Genomic DNA, 18,575 nt, shown 5'->3' with positions numbered 1-18,575 from the left:
ATTTCACAGCAGTTTTTGGCAGAGAACCAACATTTTACTTGATATGGCAGATGCTTGGCCTACAGCTGGGATGATAGAGGGAACTTTATCAGGCCAATTTATTACTGAAAATGTGTTTTTTGGCCTCCATAATGCACAACCTTCAAGCACAACTGTTATCAGAAGTGAACAGGTGACATTTGATAAAACTGGGAAGCTGCATGTGGAATTAACAGTAATAACATTTTTTGTCCCCTGTAAACTCCTCTGGTGGAGATTTTGAAAGTGTGACAGTGTGCATCACAGTTTTCTACCTCCTGAATCTCCGACAGCTGTGCCTGTGATTAATCTATGATCTATCTTGCATAGCCAAAACTTGACAGTAATTAGAATATACACACGCAGAAGTGACAGTGGTAGAATATAACCGAGGGCTGAATTACAATGTTGAGGTACTTGAATAAGGACGGGCCTACTTTTATTAAAGTATATATTAAAGTAAATTATGACTATGTGGCTTTTACTTGTAGTGGAGCAGCATGTATTTGTGTTTCCCGACCACCAGGGGTCGCCGTTTCACATGCAACCAAAGCAGCGAAGAAGAAAAACCTCGTTGTGGAAATGGTGCGTTACGGCACTGGAAGTATCTCGGTAGCTAGCCAACAATCTTAAGAGTTATTTCCCAAACCATGATGTGTTTTTGACGTATCGTCTTCACAAAGCAACAAAATAAGTATTAACGTTAACACAGAAGACAGGACGATAAAATGTCAAGGAATATGCGTATTAGCTAACGAAAAGCTAGTTGCAACGGGATGCTAGCTGGCTAGCTAATGTATTGTTAGCGCACCGCAGTCATGAGCGAAGATGATAATTCCTCCTCAAACAAAGATAAAGACTCAACTCTTTTGCTCACTAAAGATGGACAGACGTACTACGTGAGTAAAAGCGGAGTAGTCGACAGCAGGAATGTGGTGACGCCGCACGAACCGGAGAACAACGTCTCCTCGTACGACCTGGACGATCCGGACGAGGAGAGCGACGTCTTGGACACTTCTGATCCCAGAGACAGCGCCGCTAGCCCGGAGGAGCTCAACGACGACGAGGCCTCCGAGGGCGACAACGCTCCCAAACAGTGCACCTATGAGGGCTGCACGGAGACCACGACCCAGGTCGCCAAGCAGAGGAAACCTTGGATGTGCAAAAAACACCGCAACAAAATGTACAAAGACAAATACAAGAAGAAGAAGAGTGACCAGGCCATGTCCAGTGGGAAACTTGATGTAAGTGTAAATACTGTTTATAACGTTACACCCTGAGGCAAAGATCATAGATCCTGACATGGTTAAGACACTAATTTCAGGTTCTGACTTGGCATGCAGTGAAATGCTTTATACGACCGTCCATATAAACAGTAGTATGAAAAAAAGTAATATACGAGAAGATCAAAATAAACAATAAATAAGGTGCAGCGTGCAAATAGAGTAAGACAATAGGGCTGTAATGATTATAGATTTTTGTTGGTACTATAAGTCTGAGGGTTATGATGATTATCATGCTTTCATTAATTTCACACTTATGTATAAAGTTATATGAAGACTTTTTATAAAGGCTATAGAATGTTATTTGTTGCTGCCTCTAGAAACAGATACAACACTAAATAAAATGAAGACAAACAAAAATTCATCACTCCCTTTAGATTTAAAGGTGACATCTGCTCTGCAAACATCTGTCAGTAGGGTTTAGTGTTAGTGTTAGTGGTTAGGGAGTAACGTTTAGGGTTTTAGGGTTAGGGTGAAACATGGATGAGGGGGCGTGATGGTGACACTGTTACCACAGCAATCTGCCGCAACACACCATTTCATCTGGTTTGGACTAAGTGGGACCATTTTGACCCCAGACGCACCACTGGGCAATGTAAGAGCTATTTGACCAAGGATTGTTGGAGGGCTGCATCAGGTGACCTGGCCTTGCATAGTTTGAAGTCTTTAGTATAAATCTAAAATGTAGGCAGCAATAGAAATAAAGTAGGGGGTGCATGCAAACTTATGTCTAGTGTTGTAGATGCCTGGAGAAAAATGAATTTGATTTGTGTAACCTCAGTTTCCAATGAATTTTACAATTCCTGGGCTGAAATTACTGGCACGTGTGTTTTTCCCAGACCTTACTGAACCAGAACCCTTCAGCTATTTGATTGTTTTTTTTTTCCTTTTTTGTGATAACCAGGAAAACTCAGAGGAGAGGCCTGTATCTGTGAACAAACAACGTCTTGGTGCCATTGGGGACCGTCCGGCCAGACCTTCACTGATAGAGCAGGTCCTCAACCAGAAAAGACTGGTAAGTCACAGCTGGACAGATTTTTTTCTTCTATCCTTTAATCAGAGTTTTTCCTTAATATGTCACCCACCCAAGTTAATTTACATTTTATGTAAAAAATTAAGAAATGACAAAAACAAAGAAATGATGCTAAAACATCCATACAAACGTGCATGTTTGTTTTTGAACTTCCGTCAATGCAACAACACAATACAAATGTTCCCACATCGGCAATGTAACGTTTGGTTTACCAACGAGATCCATGGCTGAACTTGAATTTGCTGAATTGTACCGAACCATGCCGTATGTATTAGTGTGTGTATTATTTTTATTTAATAATTTAGTGTTAAAAATGTATTTATCTAATCTCGAATGTTTTCTTAAAAGATGTAACTTGCCCATGTTTTCATAATATTTTAGATACAATCTTAAATCCACATTTTTAACTGTTTGGCGTTTCCACCATTTTTCATCCACGCAATGCATGCAGGTCTTTTCTGCCCATGTAGTGACCATCGCTGCTCACTACCTTTTACAATGAATTGTGGGAAATTTTGAGGGCACTGCTTTTCAGTTACTAGCGATTCGGCCATGACTACAAAATGGCATACTCACTATACACACAGCCTAAATTATAGAGCAGGGCTGAACATTGTGTATCTAATTAAGTGAAAATGTTTGACAGTCTTTATGACATTTTGGCACAAGGCTTTTGGTTCCGTAAAAAGGCAGAAAAAGCCAAGAAAGCAGATTTAGATTTAGACAAAGAATTGTCTTTGCTCTGAAATGTAAAGATTTGTGTATGTTTGTCCTTTAGTCACTGCTCAGGAGTCCAGAGGTGATCAGCTTCCTGCAGCAGCAACAGCAGCTTCTGGCCACACAGAGTCGCACCCAGTCACAGCAGCAGTTCCAGGGTTGCTGACGTCAGCTGGTCAGTGTTTTATCTTAGTATTTATGATGTGTAGAGAACAACGAAGAAACACTTGAATATGATAAATACACAGCCCCAGTAGCCAAACACTGTTACCAGGTAGCCATGCTGAAGAAATGCCATGTTGTGCTGGCTTAGAAAGTAAACTTTTAAAAATACAAGACATTCATTTTACGTTTAAGTTTTAGTTACACTGTCAAATCCTGGTTTTCTTGTTACTTACCTTTTATTATATTTGTAATGTTTCTCTTGAACCTGAAGTGTTGACATATGTGACAATCATTTGTGTAGTGCATGTCTGTAGCCTTATTTTAGGCAAGTGGGACTTTCAGGACTTTAAACACAAATGGTTATTTCCCTGTTAATTAGAAAGTCTTGCAGTAAATTCTGCATTATCAGTCAGAAGTTTGGGCACGCTTTCTCATTGAGGTCATTGTGAAAATGTGTCTAAACATTTGACTGGTTGTGTAACTGCATACAAGAAGGGACACAAATGGAGTTTAGTGAGGTGAATATTGGTCGTGATATTTCTGGTGTCTACATATTGAAAAGTGAAGGAAGAAGTGACATCCTTTATGTGTCTGTCTTCATGTTTGAGTGTAGATCCTGTTCTGTGAATAAAAGATTAAAATTATGAAGGTAAATAAAGTTTGTCAGTGTTTATATTGTTCTTTACTCAACCAGCAACTATACTTTTTATCTGTTACAGGGTTGTGTGGGGGCTGGAGCCAACCCCAGCAGACCTGGTGTGAGAGGACAGGTCACCAGTCCATCACAGGGCTACCAAAAATAGACACTCACACCTATGGGCAATCTAGAGTCACCAGTCAACCTAACCTGCATGTGTCTGGACTGTAGGAGGAAGCTGCGGTACCAGGAGAAAACCCACACAGGCACAAGGAGAACATGCAAACTTCACACAGAAAGGCTGTATTGGGATGCAGGCTCAAACCAGAACCTCCTTGCAGTGAGATAAGTGCACAGTGGTGCAGTGGCTAACACTCTCATGAGAAAGATCTTTGTACAGGCAGCATTGCTGCCTCACAGCAAGAAGAGTTTGCATGTTCTCCTTGTGCCTGTGTGGGTTTTCTCCTGGTACCGCAGCTTCCTCCTACAGTCCAGACACATGCAGGTTAGGTTGACTGGTGACTCTAGATTGCCCATAGGTGTGAGTGTCTATTTTTGGTAGCCCTGTGATGGACTGGTGATCAGTGGAGGCTGTAACCTGCCTCTCACACAGTGGATGGGCTCCGGCCTTCTGCGTGGCCCTCGATAGGATCAGTGCTACAGGTGGTGGATGGATAAAGGCTGCATAAAGCTGAATTTTAAAGAAAAAAAATTTAATGGAAGAAACCAATACATGAAGTCAAACATCAGTCAACACATGGAAATACAGTACATACCATTTATAACACATAGTAACACAAGTCTAAGTACCTACAAATATATTCCATTTTTTCTTGTCTTGAAGTGCACTTAGCATGTCCCAATGCAGACAGTGAGCAGGTAAATGCAATATCATACTGAAATTAAAGAATACTTGCTCATTTCATTACATGAGATGTCAGTTACCTAAATGAAATTCAGTTACAGTTGTCTTTGAGTTTTGCAGCATGATGTAACAAAGCTGTAACCAATAATGTGACTTTGCATGAGATTATCAAGAGAGGGACCACAGGACATAAAATCTGGACACATAAGAACATACAGGATCTACGACTACCTGTGTGAAGGACCGAGAGCACACACTGAGAAGTGTGTGTGCGTTTATGTTATGACACTGAAGAAATTGGGTTGTGCGGAGAGCCCATCTGTGTGAGGACCTTGTCCAGCCACTGCAGGGGCCCGTGCAGATGTACCTCAATCCAGCAGGGGGTGCTAGTCACATCTTGACGATGGTATTCAGCACCCCAGCCCTGAAGAGAGGACACAACCATAAATCTCAGCTAAACATGCTGGCAGTAAAATTAACTGTTAAAATTAAAGGATAAGATCAGGATTTTTCAAGCTGGTCTTAAACAATACTGACATGCACTTACATATTAGATAACAGGTTAAACTTTTCCATCTCTCAGTATCAACCCTGAGGTTTTGCATCCAGAATGTGACTATGCTGAGAAAATGAGGGCCAATACACAGCTCTTCTTCTGTGCAGAAATAAGTATCTTGTGCATTTTTGCACAAAAAGAAAGCTGTGGATTTGACACTCAGTTTTTTACAGCAACTAACACATTAAAAAATATCCTGGACCTATCATTTAAAGCATGAACTGATGATCATCAGCTACATTTCTGTTGCTACATGTCACATATGCCCAAATATTTAACAAAGCTCAGTACCTTAACAAAACTCATGCGGATGGTGCACATCTTAGTGAGCTCGTAGACGACCTCAAAGCCGTGGTTCACGGACTGGGCGAGGAGCTGAGCGAACAGCTGGTTGTTAAAGATCTTGAGGCTGCAGCCGCTGGGGATCTTGCACACGGTGGTGGTGTGGAAGCCATGCTGGAAATTACAGTTACGGCTCTGGACAAAGATACTGCTGTCACTCAGACACTCCGCATACACCTCGCCGCCAACATAGTACAGGTGTAAACCTAGGAAGAGAATCACATAGTTTTTAAATGCTAAAGTCAAGAGCAAGATTATTATCAATATTTAAAACAGCATAAAAATCAATCTTCGTTCTTTTAGTGTGGTACAAATGCAACACTTAAAATGCTGCAGCATGTCAAATGATCATAAAAATAAGAAACTTTCATAGCAAACATTACCGAAAGACATTTAATTGAATACAAACTGAAAATTTTAAACCACAATGCATCAGCATCTGTTTATAAATAGAAATGTTTGTCAGCAGTGTCTGTGAATTAACAGAACTCTGTCACCTATATCTTTTCAAAACTGTACGCTGCAACCTGCAGAGCTGTTGATATCTGTCTATGCAACAGAGACAGGCTTCTCTGATTCTTCACCATGAAAAAAATAACTGCAGGATTCACCAAAGGAGACAAGCTGAGCTACAGCCTGAAGTGAGGTGATGACCAAAGTGGGCATCTACAAATAAGGGTGTAATATGTACATTCATTTAGGAAACAACCTTCCCTTCAGTTCCTGCTCTCATCTAATGTATGTCGAGGAAATTATGTAAAGAGCCTTACCTTTGCCTATGTGCCTGCGTGTGTGTTCAATGGTGGAGTTGCGGTTGACATTGGATAACAGGCCGAGGCAGAAACGGTTCTTGTTGTTGGATGGGTCTGTGAAGCCGTCCACCAAGACGCTGCGGGATGACGCGTGGAACGTCTCCCCCACCCTGTTGTTAAGCTCGTAGTAAGCTATGGAACACCAGTACTCTGGCTCCTCGTAACACACAGGCCGTAAATCTATGAGGGAAGATAAGTAAGGGTTGACTTATGGTATATTTAGCTTCAGATTCTTTATCATGTTGAGGCAAAAATCCAGTAAATCCAGTTCTGACACAAATTGGTGCTGCTGTATTCTGTGGACCTTCTCTGTCTAGTATCTATGAAGTTACCTCTGTGTGGAGCGGAAAATGTAAGTTTAGTGGTTTCCGTGGAGTTGCTGGGCTTCACATCCTCTGGAGGGCTTGTCTCCATCATACTGTAAGGAGGTGGGGGAGTTTCAGCTGGAAAAATATAATCACAAATCACAGGAAGAAGATGAATTTGAAAAGTAATTGATGTACACTTGATTGAAACGTTGTTGTCATGTTTGGTGTTAGAATCTGCTGCTGTCATGGTAAAACTGCAACCTGCTTGCAAGACAGATGTTGGAAAATTTCACAGGCTGTGACACTTAAAATGATCAGCTTGCTAATTTTGATTCCTACCTACCTGTGATATGATACGGACTGCCAGGCTCTGCGGAGCTGTTGGGGGAGTTGGGGTAGCTCTGTGAGGTGGGAGACTGGGTGAGGGAGGAAGAAGGGGAGGAGGAGGAGAAGGAGGGGCAGGGCAGCGATGGGAAGGAGTCTGGATAGGTGGCGTTCTGGGGCATCAGAGGCTCGTTGTGCAGAGAGGCATTTCTAAATTTTGCCAGTAAACTGTGCTGAGGATTGAACTCACTGTGACGTGGGACCAGAACTGGTGGCAGAACTAACAGGACAAAAGAAAGAAAAGGGTAGAGACAATATGAGACAAGAACAAGAGCCAGATGCTGTTATAAAAGATCATATTACTGTAAATCATTTTTGCTTGAGAATTATTGGATTATTGCCCTGTTTCTATTTAGGAACCCATAAATTCAAGAATTACCTGATTTTGAAAAGCTAATTTAGAAGATATTCACTGCTAATGTGTGTACCTGGAGTCTCCACACGCCTGTAATGGTAGGGATTGACACAGATGTCCTTCTGCTTGGAGCCGAAAGGGAACTCGCAGCACTCCAGGGCTTTCAGCTCGTGGTGGGACTGCAGGTCAGGCCAGCGCCACACCCTGCAGTAGATGACATGGGGAAGACCCTTCCTGTGGGACACCTGCAACCTCCCATCCAGCGACCGAGGAATCGTGACACACTTGCCTGAAGGAAGGAAATGACACAGCACAGACATCAACAGCTTGTCAAAATGAACAGATTGTGTTTAAAGCTTAAACCTCTGCTGCTTAAGGCATTTAATATTTATGACACGCATTAACTGCTATGGTGATAAGACACAAACCAACATTTTGTTTTGTACACAAAGCCTTTCTAATACAGTTACTACCTTTAATGCACTTCTGAGATGAATGTCTGGAAGCTGAAAGAGGATGAGTTGAAGCAAGTCCCAAAAGACTGCTGTACTTTTGTATTTACCACTCTATGTTTGTTCAGCTAATATGCCTGTGTCAAATCTGTGTAATTCACCTCACCTGATGGTATTTCACGTGAACATAAATGGCAAATATTGAGAAGGAGTGTATGTAACTTTAGGTTTAGAAATACAGTTTCCTAGAGCTGTTCAACAGAACACATTGATTCAAGTCATCAGTTGCAATCAAACCTGGGACCAAACAGACCTAACAGACTTGACTAGGCTGACCAGTGGCTCCAAAAACCTTTTTACTTTATTACTTGTAAAATAAATCAGTACTTGCATCTCCATGTCACATGTGGCATTGTTTTTCAAATAGCTGAGCCCATTTAACCCAATTAGTTGAGTGATTTTCTCTTGCAAAACATCTTAGAAGAATTTTCACAAGAAAAAAATAAAGGTAGAAAAAAAAAAAAAAAGATCTTGTGACCCTGGATGGGTTCCAAACCTCCAGATTGGAAACCATTGAACTGGACTGTGACTATATTTGAAGACTATAATACTCACTGGGCTGCCCTGGGCAGCTGAGGGCCCTCTCTAGTTCCTCCATTGCCCCCTTCTTCTTCTTTAGTTTCTTCACTAGGGAGTCCACAGCCTTTTCTGCCCACTTCTCCTCTTCATCTCCTTGTTTCCAGCCAAGCAGGCGCTTCACCGCCGGGCTGGTGAAGGAGAATAGGGATGTAATGGAAGTAGAGGAGTTCATTATGAGATGAATAAATGGGGAGGTGAGATGAGCTGATGGGTGCTGTTAAAGGGATAAAGGTTCCCTTGAGGACAAGACTGAGTAGCCAGGGCAGAGAAGAATCAGAGATATAAGGATAAAAGAGGTAGTGCGATGAGTCTGTGTAAACAGAGGGTGTTTTTTGTATTCCACTGTTACTTCCGAGCAGTGCCGGTGGAGGAGCTGGACTCCTGCCAGCGCAGCACAAACTCCAAATCCCCTCTCTGGGTTGGCAAAAGAGGTATTTGGCAGCTCTCAATTCAGAGTCTCCTGCAGGGAAGGTTATTCCTCACACAGCCAGAAATCCAGGTCAAGTTTCAATTACCTGGCAAGAGAAGTGAGAGACAGTATTAACTTCTATGTTAGCTCAAAAAGATGCAGGGTTGGAGAAAGAGTTCATCAACCTTGGGATGTAATTGTAGGTGATTAGAGCCAGAGTCACTAAGGCAACAAGCTGGTCTGCAGTGATTTTAAGACTTAACACCAAATAATCCAAATGTAACTATTTAATGGGTATTGGAGATGTCCTTTATTAAGGAGGCTGTATCAACACAACACATCCAAGTGATCTCACATGCTGAACAAGATTATTATTCTCTATGAAGAAAATGAAACAGGTACCCAAACTGTTTCAGAAAGTGCAGTACATGATGGCCAAGCTCGTTTCTAGATTCACCAACAATGAGGAATGTCCTTTCTGGCCTGTTTCTATGATCATGCCACTGACGCCCAGGAGCCATACTGTCTGGCCAGAACACATCACAGGACAGGAGGGGGAGAGGGAGGGAGACAGCCAGAGAGAGACAGAGAGGGAGAGCTCTTGCTGTTTCTCTCTGCCCATCCTAAAACTACTGATACATACAAAAAAAAAAAAAAAAGCCAACATTAAGGCACAGAAGTAAAAAAAAGCACACATTATATTTCACCATATTTAGGCAGCCGACTTGAGTAGCAGCAACAGCTTACTGATAAATAAACTACCCAGATATTAATACAGTTTTCTTTTACATCTATTGCGCATATGATGCAGCTAAAACAGCTCTATGGGCAGGCAGTTTGCAAAGGTGAACAGGAAGCTCTTTGTATGCTCTGTGTATCCTTATCTTTGGAAAATACACAAACAAAACCACGTTAGAGTTCCATCTCCAATCTAGGACTTTGTGGCTTTTCTGGGAGTTTGGGTCTCATAAGACACACATGTAATAAGCAGTGTGAAGCAGCATACCTATATGTCCCATGCTTGTTGATAAAAATGCCGCCAACAAACAGCTGGGGTTTACAATGACAGCACAAGCGCACAGGCTCAATGCGGCAGCAGTCCGCCGCCGCTTATGGAGCCTGGCGTCACTCAGTCTGCAGGCTCAGATAGGCTAATTACCTAATGCTTTATCACCAGGATACCCCCATCCCAAAAAAGTAAACACGCCAACTTCCTTTTACTACTACTACACGGTCATTTTACTGCTCCAAACATCCCGAGTTCTGCTCTAACCTTCAACGCACACCTCCACGGCAAAACGCGCATCAGAAAGTTCCCATCCAAAAACCATTCGTTTCATAGTTTTCCAATATGCAGCTGCAGACTAGACTGACCAGTCAATCATCCATCACACAGAACTACGTGTCTGAGTATTCTTGAATACATACTCAGCTAAAACAATATTTAGGAAACCCAGTCATGTCTGTATATAATTATAATAAGGGCAGCAAATTTCATACGAAAAGTTTATCAACAATAACAGAGGACACATTTAACAGCATTTAACAGTTTAAAAATATTTAACGGGGTGTAACCTCACAACATAATACATATAGAAAAACATTTACTATTTCTGGAAATACAGAAAATTAGGCCATTTTCTCACCTCAGTTGTGATAACAAGTGCAGCGCAGAGTGGAGCAGTGTGGAGGCTTCCCTGTCTGTAGTAGGTCAGACCAGAGCAGAGAAGGTGTGTGTCTGTCTGTACGCGTGTGTGTGTGTGTGCGCGCGCGCGGATTGTGTCTGTGAGCTTGTGTGTTGACGGTGAAGCGTCAAGTAAACGTCAATAACAATCTCCTCCAGCTGCACATTTCTAAAATAAAAGCCTGCTCTCAAGTAGACTATGGAGCAAAGTGTCAGCGGAAGCGAAAAGGAAAGATGCGAGATGTTGTAATTAGTGCGAGACTAAATACAACAGCCAAAAAATGTGTGGGCTCTAAGTTCAACTATGTTACTGTACTACTAAATACTTCAATTACATTATTCTATATTTAATATAGGCTACTAGATAGTGTTCTTTATACTAAATTTAAACTGCACCTGCAATAAGAGGCTTGTAATATGGTGTTCCTGGTTTTGGGAAATAATAAACTACAGTTGGAGTCCGCACAATAAATTACAGTGTTATACGTTATGCACTTCAATATTAATTTTGTGACTATTACTGTGAACTGGTCTAATGTAGAAACTATACAAAACATTCATTGTAGCAAGAGTAGAACAGAAGGCTAGTTTCAAAGTAGCAGAAGTAGCAAAAGTAAATCTGGGTTTTTTTTTAAGGTTATTGTTTCTTGGCCTTGTATTTGTTTATTATTTAAAGCTAATATAAGTAAACATGTAAACTACTTGCACTTGTAATAGTTACAATGTTTACTTGGTTTTACACAGCACTACTTAGATCTAAGTGCAAATGTACTTTTTTGCATTTAATATACTATTAACCACTGATTTTTTTTTTTTTTTTTTTTACAGGCACCTGAGCCCAGACAATGCACAGTGGTGCACGTCATGAGTTTCCGCGTTTATTGTGAAGGTACAGGGGTAATATTTTCCGGTGTTGCCCTGGTCCTCTGCGGCCCCATTGACGCAGGTTTGAAGAGCCCAGAGCCTCCACTCCTCCAGCAGCCCCAGCCGAGCGCCACATAGCCTCGACGGCGTCAGCCTGGCTGGAACCGCAGCGCCTGCACACGAGATCCCTCCGCCTCCCCCCCCCTCCTGGAAGTTTCCCAGGATTTCTGATTCAGGCCCCGCAGCAGCACGCGTGTGCGTGCGCGCATGCATGCCACCTGAGCCATTCTCTGTCAGGCAGCGTTGGCTCTAACTAACAGAGGCCAGGATGAAAAACAATCCCACCTGTTCCCTCTTTCCAGACTATTCTAATGAACAGGCTGACGTCCCTAAAGGACAAAAGCTGCCTGTTATTTTAAAAACGTCTTTATAGTGGTATAAAGTGTGTTTGTGCTATAGCTCACCTCAATTATAAAGGTAGATATGAAGTCTATCTCTGCACTATATTATTCTTTTATTCATGTTTAGTTATTTTTGCAGATGAGAGGATAATACTGAATAATGTCATGATGGAAATGACATGCATCGCTTTAATTATTTATATTTGTCCAACAGGTTGTAACTGTGGCTCTAGGCGTTGACTCACAAAGAAAATAACTTTATATTTTATAGGTTATTAAATAGCAGTTCCAACTTCGATCTAGTAAAATCTGTCATAATAAAACTACTTCGGCTATTATTACTTTCGTGTGCACGCGCTCACACGCACAAACAACGCACCTGTACCCTATAATGGAAAAGTTTAAAAATCGCATGGAGGAGGGACCATCTGCACTCTTGCTCCATAAATTCGCTCCTCTTATAAACATCAAGCTTTGTCTCAGTATCTTAATAAAAATCGAAGCTGTGTCATTATCTATTGTTTGGAGCCATACAGAGGTCTCTCTCATTGCGGATGGATACGAGCCTTTATTGGGAGTGCCGTGACTGGTCCAGTTAATGACGCAAGCCCGGCTGGCGACAGTGAGTCTACAAGTTTGACATTTTCACAGTTTACAGCAACTGCTGCGGAATGTAACAATACTCCCAACATAAAGTGAAACCTCTCGAGCCATCCTGTCTAAAACCTTATGATTTTTCACCCCAACTCACCAGGTGGATGATCCCAACCTACACTGAGAGCAGGCTGCCGGCGTGTCCTAATAAGTGGAGTTCCAATGAATCTGGAGATTTCCAAAGTCTGCTCCTAAGGAGCCGCGCTGAGGTCCCAGGGCAAGGCGTTTTTTCTCACCTTAGAAATACAGCAAGACATTATGCTAATTACCTTTGACATGAGGTTCTAGTCCCCACTTCACCTTTCAATAAACCCGCTCAGCGTTTCTCTGCAATCACTTTATGACTGAACGGTGATTTTGCACTGACACATAAAGTGAAACCCATTTCCCACAGCGAATCGGCTGGAATCCGACCCAGATCAATGAGATACATTTGTCATGTAAATGTTTAATTCGATGCCTTCTTACTTAAGTAGAAAAACAAATGCATGCAGCCAAGTTAAGAATCATCACGTCTCTACCGTGCAACGAGGCAGGGTACAAGCAGCATACGCGCCCCGGGGCTCCGGGGGGCCCCAGGGACATCCGCATCAGGCTCGCATAAGAAAGTAGCACTATGAAGAACTTTATATATGCCAACCGCAAAAACACTTGCTGGACGCTTTCCAAGACGCTGTCCACACACGAGGAGACAGGAAAAGGGAGGACTCTGTCCACAAATAATGTATACCAGGGTCACCCGTTCTCTTGCGTGCCAAGGAAAAGGTAAAGTCATGATAATATAGCACTCTACACCACTTACAGTAAAAAAATCATATAGCTGATCCCAGCTAACTTCATCCCAGGAGTTCAGCTGCAAGATCTAATTTTATACCAAATTAAATAAACTGTAAATGGAGTCAGATACTGCAGATTTCTAGTAGTAATAATGAAACTGATATTTCCTGATCCCAGTACTCAGATAGCCCTGAACCTTAATTGCAGAGTCAGTGTTCTAAGATGAAAACAGTAATGCATTATCAGAGTGAGTACCAATGTTAGCACAGTCCATCTGTCAAGTTTAGAAGGGAAGAGGCACTTCAATAAAGATTATTACATAAAGGTGAGGCTTCACCTGTGACTGTAGAGATACAGGAAGATGACTGATAGATCAGAACAACTTACCACAGATTATCAAAATGCTTAACAGCAAAAAACTTTCAAGTATCATATTTTCCACATTTGAGCTCCACGACAAATCAATGGTTGTCTTGCCTTTTTATCCATAGTTAACAGGGTCACTTAGCTTAAAGATTTAGATAAACATTTCAGATCTACTCCAGCTGGTGCAGAACTCTGCAGCAAGAACTTTTAACAGACGAAAGGGAGATCACATAGTATACACATTAGTCTCTATTTGATTTATGTCAGACAAGCCAAATTAGAATGTTTCTTCACAAAACTTAGTAGTAGGGCTGCAACTAATGATTATTTTTATTATTGCCTTTCTGATCATGATTTTCTCTGCTAACAAATTAATAGTTTGGCTTATAATGATAATGAATGATAATACTTGTCAAATCATATATCGCTGATTTTTTTTTTTATTTTTTAATTTGGTTTATCCAGCCCACTGACCCATGGTGTGTGTACAAATACAATGCCTCCCTTCTGAAAATCTCAACATTTAACAAGTCAACCTGTCAATGACACACAGATGATTAGATCCTTCACATTTCAAGTCTTTCTTCCTTGCAACTGATTGGCTTCAAAATACACATAAAGTAACATAATATATGGATCGGTCATATAGACATTCTGTAAGCCAAGAACACAAATGTGTGTAACAGTGGCCATCACAAGCCAATATCCCAAACAAATAAAAGGCAGGATCATGAGTAACTTAAAACTGTGTCATTATTTCACACCCAGTGACCTCTGGAAAGGAAAAGGATGTGACATAGTGTACTTGTTCCTTGTTGTTCATTACAGTGAATGATGGACACAGTTGTTATCCCACCTCATCCAATGGTTGATGGCCCTATCACAGGCTGTCTCTAAGATACCAGGGTTTGTCTGATTGGCTAGTCAGTCTTAAGTGGTGACTGCAGTTTCCAGGCTCCAGTGATGTAGCGCAGGCGAATGAAAACCAGGTCTCGTCCCATCTGCAACCAGCTCCAAAAAGGGACCAGCTTCGATCCTGGCAGAGCAAAGACACTTGCATTTAGTGGACAAATAATGGACATAAGCCAGTTTGCTGATATTTAATCCTGATAGGCCTTGCAAAGACTGTCAGAAATGATGTTTCAGAGTAGTGCTAAGCAGACTTGGGTAAATAATAGAAAAGACTGTTTGTTTTTTTTTTTTTTTTTTTTTTTTTTTTTTAAGTGGAGCATCGGATGGAAAACGGCAGTCACTATAAATGTGTCTGTCAAAGGCAGAAAACAAATGTGATGAGGATTATACGAAGAGAATAATCAGTGGAATGATTAGGAAACAATAACTAAGAACTAGAAACACATGCAACAGGGATATTTATATAACTACAAACAGGTGGTACAGGCAGGACACATGTCCCCATACACATGAAAAACCTACCTTCTATTTCAGTCCAATTGACTGCCACCTCTGCTATGGGGATTTTAAAACACTGGGCAATATACAGCAGCTCCACATCAAATGCCCTACAAGAACAAAGATAAAGGTTCACAAAGCTACAACAGTTGCATTAAAATGAATGGTTTAGTGCAAATTCCAGGAAGTCAAATTATAATAGCTGTGGGTTGCTTCTGTGTTATTTATGTGCCAACATATAATCAACTTGTATTTATCAGTGCATTAGTGACTTGGCTATGATTCTATTCAGGTCATGGCAGACCTTTTTCTCATTTTAAAGCCAAATGAAAGTTTGTGGTTGTAAGATCATACGAACTTACATTAGAAAGGCAAAATATGTCTTAATGAGAAATGTTGGTTTTGTAAAATAATGAGAAAGTTTTATGATATAAAGTAATATTTTGTTATGATGTGAAAAGTTTCATAGAAAAGTAAATAACGGGAAAATGTCATAATTATGAGAAAAATATTGTGCATCCTAAAAAGGATCTTTTCAAAAGAAGAAACTAATAGCAGCTGTACAAAACAGCCTTTCTTGTATCATTATATTTCATAGTGTAGTGTCCATGGTAACATGCGAGTCCTTACCACCGCTCTACGTGGAGAGAAGAGAAGGTCTTAAGTGCAGCCTCACGTGTAAAAAGCTTGAAGCCGCACTGTGTGTCCCTGATCCCTCTCACACAAAAGAACCACACCAGGAAGTGGAAGCCATACATAAGGAATGTACGAAACACAGATCGCTGTGGCAGACAGACAGTGGTTTTGTAATGGTTAGACATATATAGTCTACAATACTCTGGTCCCCAAGAAAACTAAAATGACAGATTATTACCTGAGCTACAGATTCTTTCTCTAGGTGAGCTCTGGAACCACAGGAAATTGCCATGTTATCCTAAATGTACAGACAGGAAATTTAAGAAAGGCCACACACTAACTATCATCTCGCAATGCACGTATGTAAGACTGAACACTAAAAAACACCGGCACACCGGTTTAGGGTTGAGGTTACTGAGTCCAGCCTCCACTTTCTCAATGTCAGAAAACTTTGTGGCTCCATCAGCATCTGCCATCAGAATGACTTTCCCTCTGGAGCTCAGAGTTCCCTTTAGGTAACACAGAAAAAAAGGCATGTAAAAATCAATACAAATAAAACTCCTCATTGTTGCTTGTGCTGCATTCAGAAAGGTTTTAGTTTAGCAGTCTCACCATCCGCACAGCTCCTCCTTTCCCCCTGTTCTTCACCAGCGTCAAGACTCTGACTTTATCTGCACCGTACTTCCTACTGTAGCGCATAGCAACCTGGCAAGACATTGCAAGGGTGTTGACTCGCAAAACATAATGTATACTTTGAATTGTTTAGATAAACAAATCAGAAATGCTAAAAAACTTTGTAAGACAAAGAAAGTTGAATTATTTTACCTCTGTGGTTTTGTCTTTGCTGCCATCGTCAACCACAATGATCTCATAGGTAAAAGAAGGGGTTTTTTCCTGCAGTAAGAAAATAACTATGAATTTGTTTGACAACAGGTACTTTAGGTTGAATGCTGCCATCTACTGACCCAGTTAAGAATAGCTGATCCAGCCATAAGAACTTTATTTCAGAGGATGACAGAAGTGCTTCTATTTGTGGCTAATTAAGTAAAACAAATGTTTGACTCTTAACTTTGTTCCTTCTATCAAACTACAATAAAGACATAATTACATTTTAACACTGCTGTCTGTTGAGGCTGAGCACCTACTTGTCTGTTTTCCAAGTACTCCATAGCTTCATCCAGCATCACAGGCACTGTAATGACAAATATTCACACACATATTAGCTCATATCACGTACCCTGGGTCACCAATTAACTGCCAACTTATAAGTTCTCCTAAATCCTGACTGCACCACTGATTATGCAACACAAAGTAAACTGAACAGCTGAAGGAAGACTTCAAACCTGGCAAACAAATATTACATCCTTAAAGCGTAGACTTAAAATGTAATGTAAAAATGACACTGTAAAAATACATTTTCACAATATAGCTGTATATGCAATCAAGTAAAGCCGAATGCTAATAGGGCATAAACAGGCACATGTAACTGTGCAGGAGTTCCTGAAACCTGATTTGCCAGTCCCATTACTCACTTCGGAGCTCCTCATTATAGGCTGGGATCACCACAGAGAGATCCCTGGAATGGGGATCTTGCAGGCTGGGGAAGAGCTCCTTCTCTCCTGAAGCAGTGAGGAAGTATTTCTCTTTCTCATGGCGTGTCAGGTTCACCATCCCAGCAGTGACGTGTGCTATTATGAGCACCTGAAAATAAAGAAACAGGTGAATAACCTGATATTTATCTTTAATTAATCAACAGCGACATTAGCTTAGCACAGCGATTTCCTTAATTGGCCTAAATTGATCGAATTCAACACCTTCCTAGCAGTAAAACATTGTAAAGTAACGTCTTTCTCATGGCATGTACTACTTGGTTTTGGCTTTTAATTGACAAGAACATCCAAAAGCAGCACAAACTCTGGTGTTTGTAACATCTAGACTGCTCAGAAGACCCAAACCGCCCCGGGCCACATGAAAACCCCGTTTCTCCACGGTAAAAACTCACACTTTAAGGTGTCTCCAGGGAAACGGCGACAGCTTACGTTACTGTCGTAACTTCAGCAAAGCACTGGCGTTTGAGTGGCAGCCGAGGTAGCACTATCTCGATGTTGTGACTTCAATTTTACATATTGTTGAAAAACTATGTGATATATCACCCAACTGTAATTAGTTACTAACATATTTGGGGCAGAGTGCAGTGATACATTTGCTCCAATTTTAGTTTTTTAGACTCTTCTTTCTGTTTCAACATTTCAAGCTGTGTATGCTGACTCCATGTCACATGTAGGGCTGAATGTGATACTAAATTTTCTACACTGCATATATATACTGTATGTATATACTTGAGTTTCCCAGTTTTTGCTTCACATTACAGACACAACACATGAAGACAAACTAGCTGCCATAAATGTGAACTGAATATTATAACTACTTACCACAACAACACCCAGAGCTGCCAAAGCGACCAGTGCTTGAACTATTTCGCAGAGAAAATCCATTTTCCATAAGACCCAGACAGAGACAGGCACTCAAAGTGACTAGCTAAAAAGCTAGCTCGCCTTCTCGCTTTGCTTCGTGTCTTATAGGCGGTTCTCTAACGATATACGGGATATACAAGAAAACAAACCCTTAGAAGATTGTATTAAAGGGCGAAACTTTAAATAAAAGCACTTATAAAGCCATTACTCTGAAGCAGTTCAATGCACTCCACTTCCAATCACAACTGAACACAACGGCAACTCGGAAGTGACACATTTTTCTCGACACATCATCAGTTTAAGGCAAGAGAGCACCGAGCAGCCTGCAGCGACA

At 41.1% G+C, this 18,575-nt stretch overlaps 3 protein-coding genes across 5 annotated transcripts; 1 reads left to right on the top strand and 2 right to left on the bottom strand.

The window, feature by feature from the left end:
* Positions 1-576: 576 nt before the first annotated feature.
* rfxap (regulatory factor X-associated protein) lies at positions 577-4,011 on the top strand. Of its 2 annotated transcripts, XM_026328383.1 has the most exons (4): positions 577-1,262; positions 2,206-2,316; positions 3,113-3,226; positions 3,936-4,011. In XM_026328383.1, exons 1-3 carry the CDS (start codon positions 837-839, stop codon positions 3,215-3,217), a joined length of 642 nt encoding a protein of 213 aa, XP_026184168.1. In that variant the 5' UTR covers positions 577-836; the 3' UTR covers positions 3,218-3,226; positions 3,936-4,011. The 2 variants fall into 2 exon arrangements, with proteins under 2 accessions (XP_026184168.1, XP_026184167.1); XM_026328382.1 differs by lacking the exon at positions 3,936-4,011 and having other exon boundaries at positions 3,113-3,874.
* A 544-nt stretch (positions 4,012-4,555) lies between these two features.
* Positions 4,556-10,776, bottom strand: smad9 (SMAD family member 9). Of its 2 annotated transcripts, XM_026329014.2 has the most exons (9): positions 10,622-10,776; positions 8,916-9,081; positions 8,543-8,694; positions 7,549-7,764; positions 7,080-7,340; positions 6,761-6,871; positions 6,387-6,608; positions 5,566-5,822; positions 4,556-5,142 (listed from the first exon to the last, which is right to left on the bottom strand). In XM_026329014.2, the coding sequence occupies exons 3-9, from the start codon at positions 8,583-8,585 to the stop codon at positions 4,999-5,001; spliced, it is 1,254 nt and encodes a 417-aa protein (XP_026184799.1). In that variant the 5' UTR covers positions 8,586-8,694; positions 8,916-9,081; positions 10,622-10,776; the 3' UTR covers positions 4,556-4,998. The 2 variants fall into 2 exon arrangements, with proteins under 2 accessions (XP_026184799.1, XP_026184798.1); XM_026329013.2 differs by having other exon boundaries at positions 8,543-9,081.
* Positions 10,777-14,143: 3,367 nt separating this feature from the next.
* On the bottom strand, positions 14,144-18,498 carry alg5 (ALG5 dolichyl-phosphate beta-glucosyltransferase). The gene is made up of 10 exons (XM_026329401.1): positions 18,200-18,498; positions 17,300-17,468; positions 16,913-16,959; positions 16,593-16,661; positions 16,380-16,472; positions 16,163-16,276; positions 16,006-16,065; positions 15,762-15,913; positions 15,156-15,241; positions 14,144-14,757 (listed from the first exon to the last, which is right to left on the bottom strand). Exons 1-10 carry the CDS (start codon positions 18,260-18,262, stop codon positions 14,642-14,644), a joined length of 969 nt encoding a protein of 322 aa, XP_026185186.1. The 5' UTR covers positions 18,263-18,498; the 3' UTR covers positions 14,144-14,641.
* Positions 18,499-18,575: the final 77 nt, after the last annotated feature.

Source organism: Mastacembelus armatus, chromosome 14 (assembly GCF_900324485.2).
Source record: "Mastacembelus armatus chromosome 14, fMasArm1.2, whole genome shotgun sequence".
Classification (NCBI taxonomy): domain Eukaryota; kingdom Metazoa; phylum Chordata; class Actinopteri; order Synbranchiformes; family Mastacembelidae; genus Mastacembelus; species Mastacembelus armatus.
The sequence above is the reverse complement of the archived record's forward strand: the minus strand, read 5'-3'. Positions and strand labels throughout refer to the sequence as shown.

Coding starts and splice junctions, on each gene's coding strand:
- alg5 (XM_026329401.1), bottom strand. CDS start 18,262: ATGGATTTTCTCTGCGAAATAGTTCAAGCACTGGTCGCTTTGGCAGCT. Junction 16,960..17,299: donor CTATAATGAGGAGCTCCGAA/GTGAGTAATGGG, acceptor TTGTCATTACAG/TGCCTGTGATGCTGGATGAA. Junction 16,066..16,162: donor GTAACCTCAACCCTAAACCG/GTGTGCCGGTGT, acceptor CTGTACATTTAG/GATAACATGGCAATTTCCTG.
- rfxap (XM_026328383.1), top strand. CDS start 837: ATGAGCGAAGATGATAATTCCTCCTCAAACAAAGATAAAGACTCAACT. Junction 1,263..2,205: donor TGTCCAGTGGGAAACTTGAT/GTAAGTGTAAAT, acceptor TGTGATAACCAG/GAAAACTCAGAGGAGAGGCC. Junction 2,317..3,112: donor TCCTCAACCAGAAAAGACTG/GTAAGTCACAGC, acceptor TTTGTCCTTTAG/TCACTGCTCAGGAGTCCAGA.
- smad9 (XM_026329013.2), bottom strand. CDS start 8,738: ATGAACTCCTCTACTTCCATTACATCCCTATTCTCCTTCACCAGCCCG. Junction 5,823..6,386: donor ACGCAGGCACATAGGCAAAG/GTAAGGCTCTTT, acceptor TTCTCTTCCTAG/GTTTACACCTGTACTATGTT. Junction 5,143..5,565: donor TCCGCATGAGTTTTGTTAAG/GTACTGAGCTTT, acceptor TCCTCTCTTCAG/GGCTGGGGTGCTGAATACCA.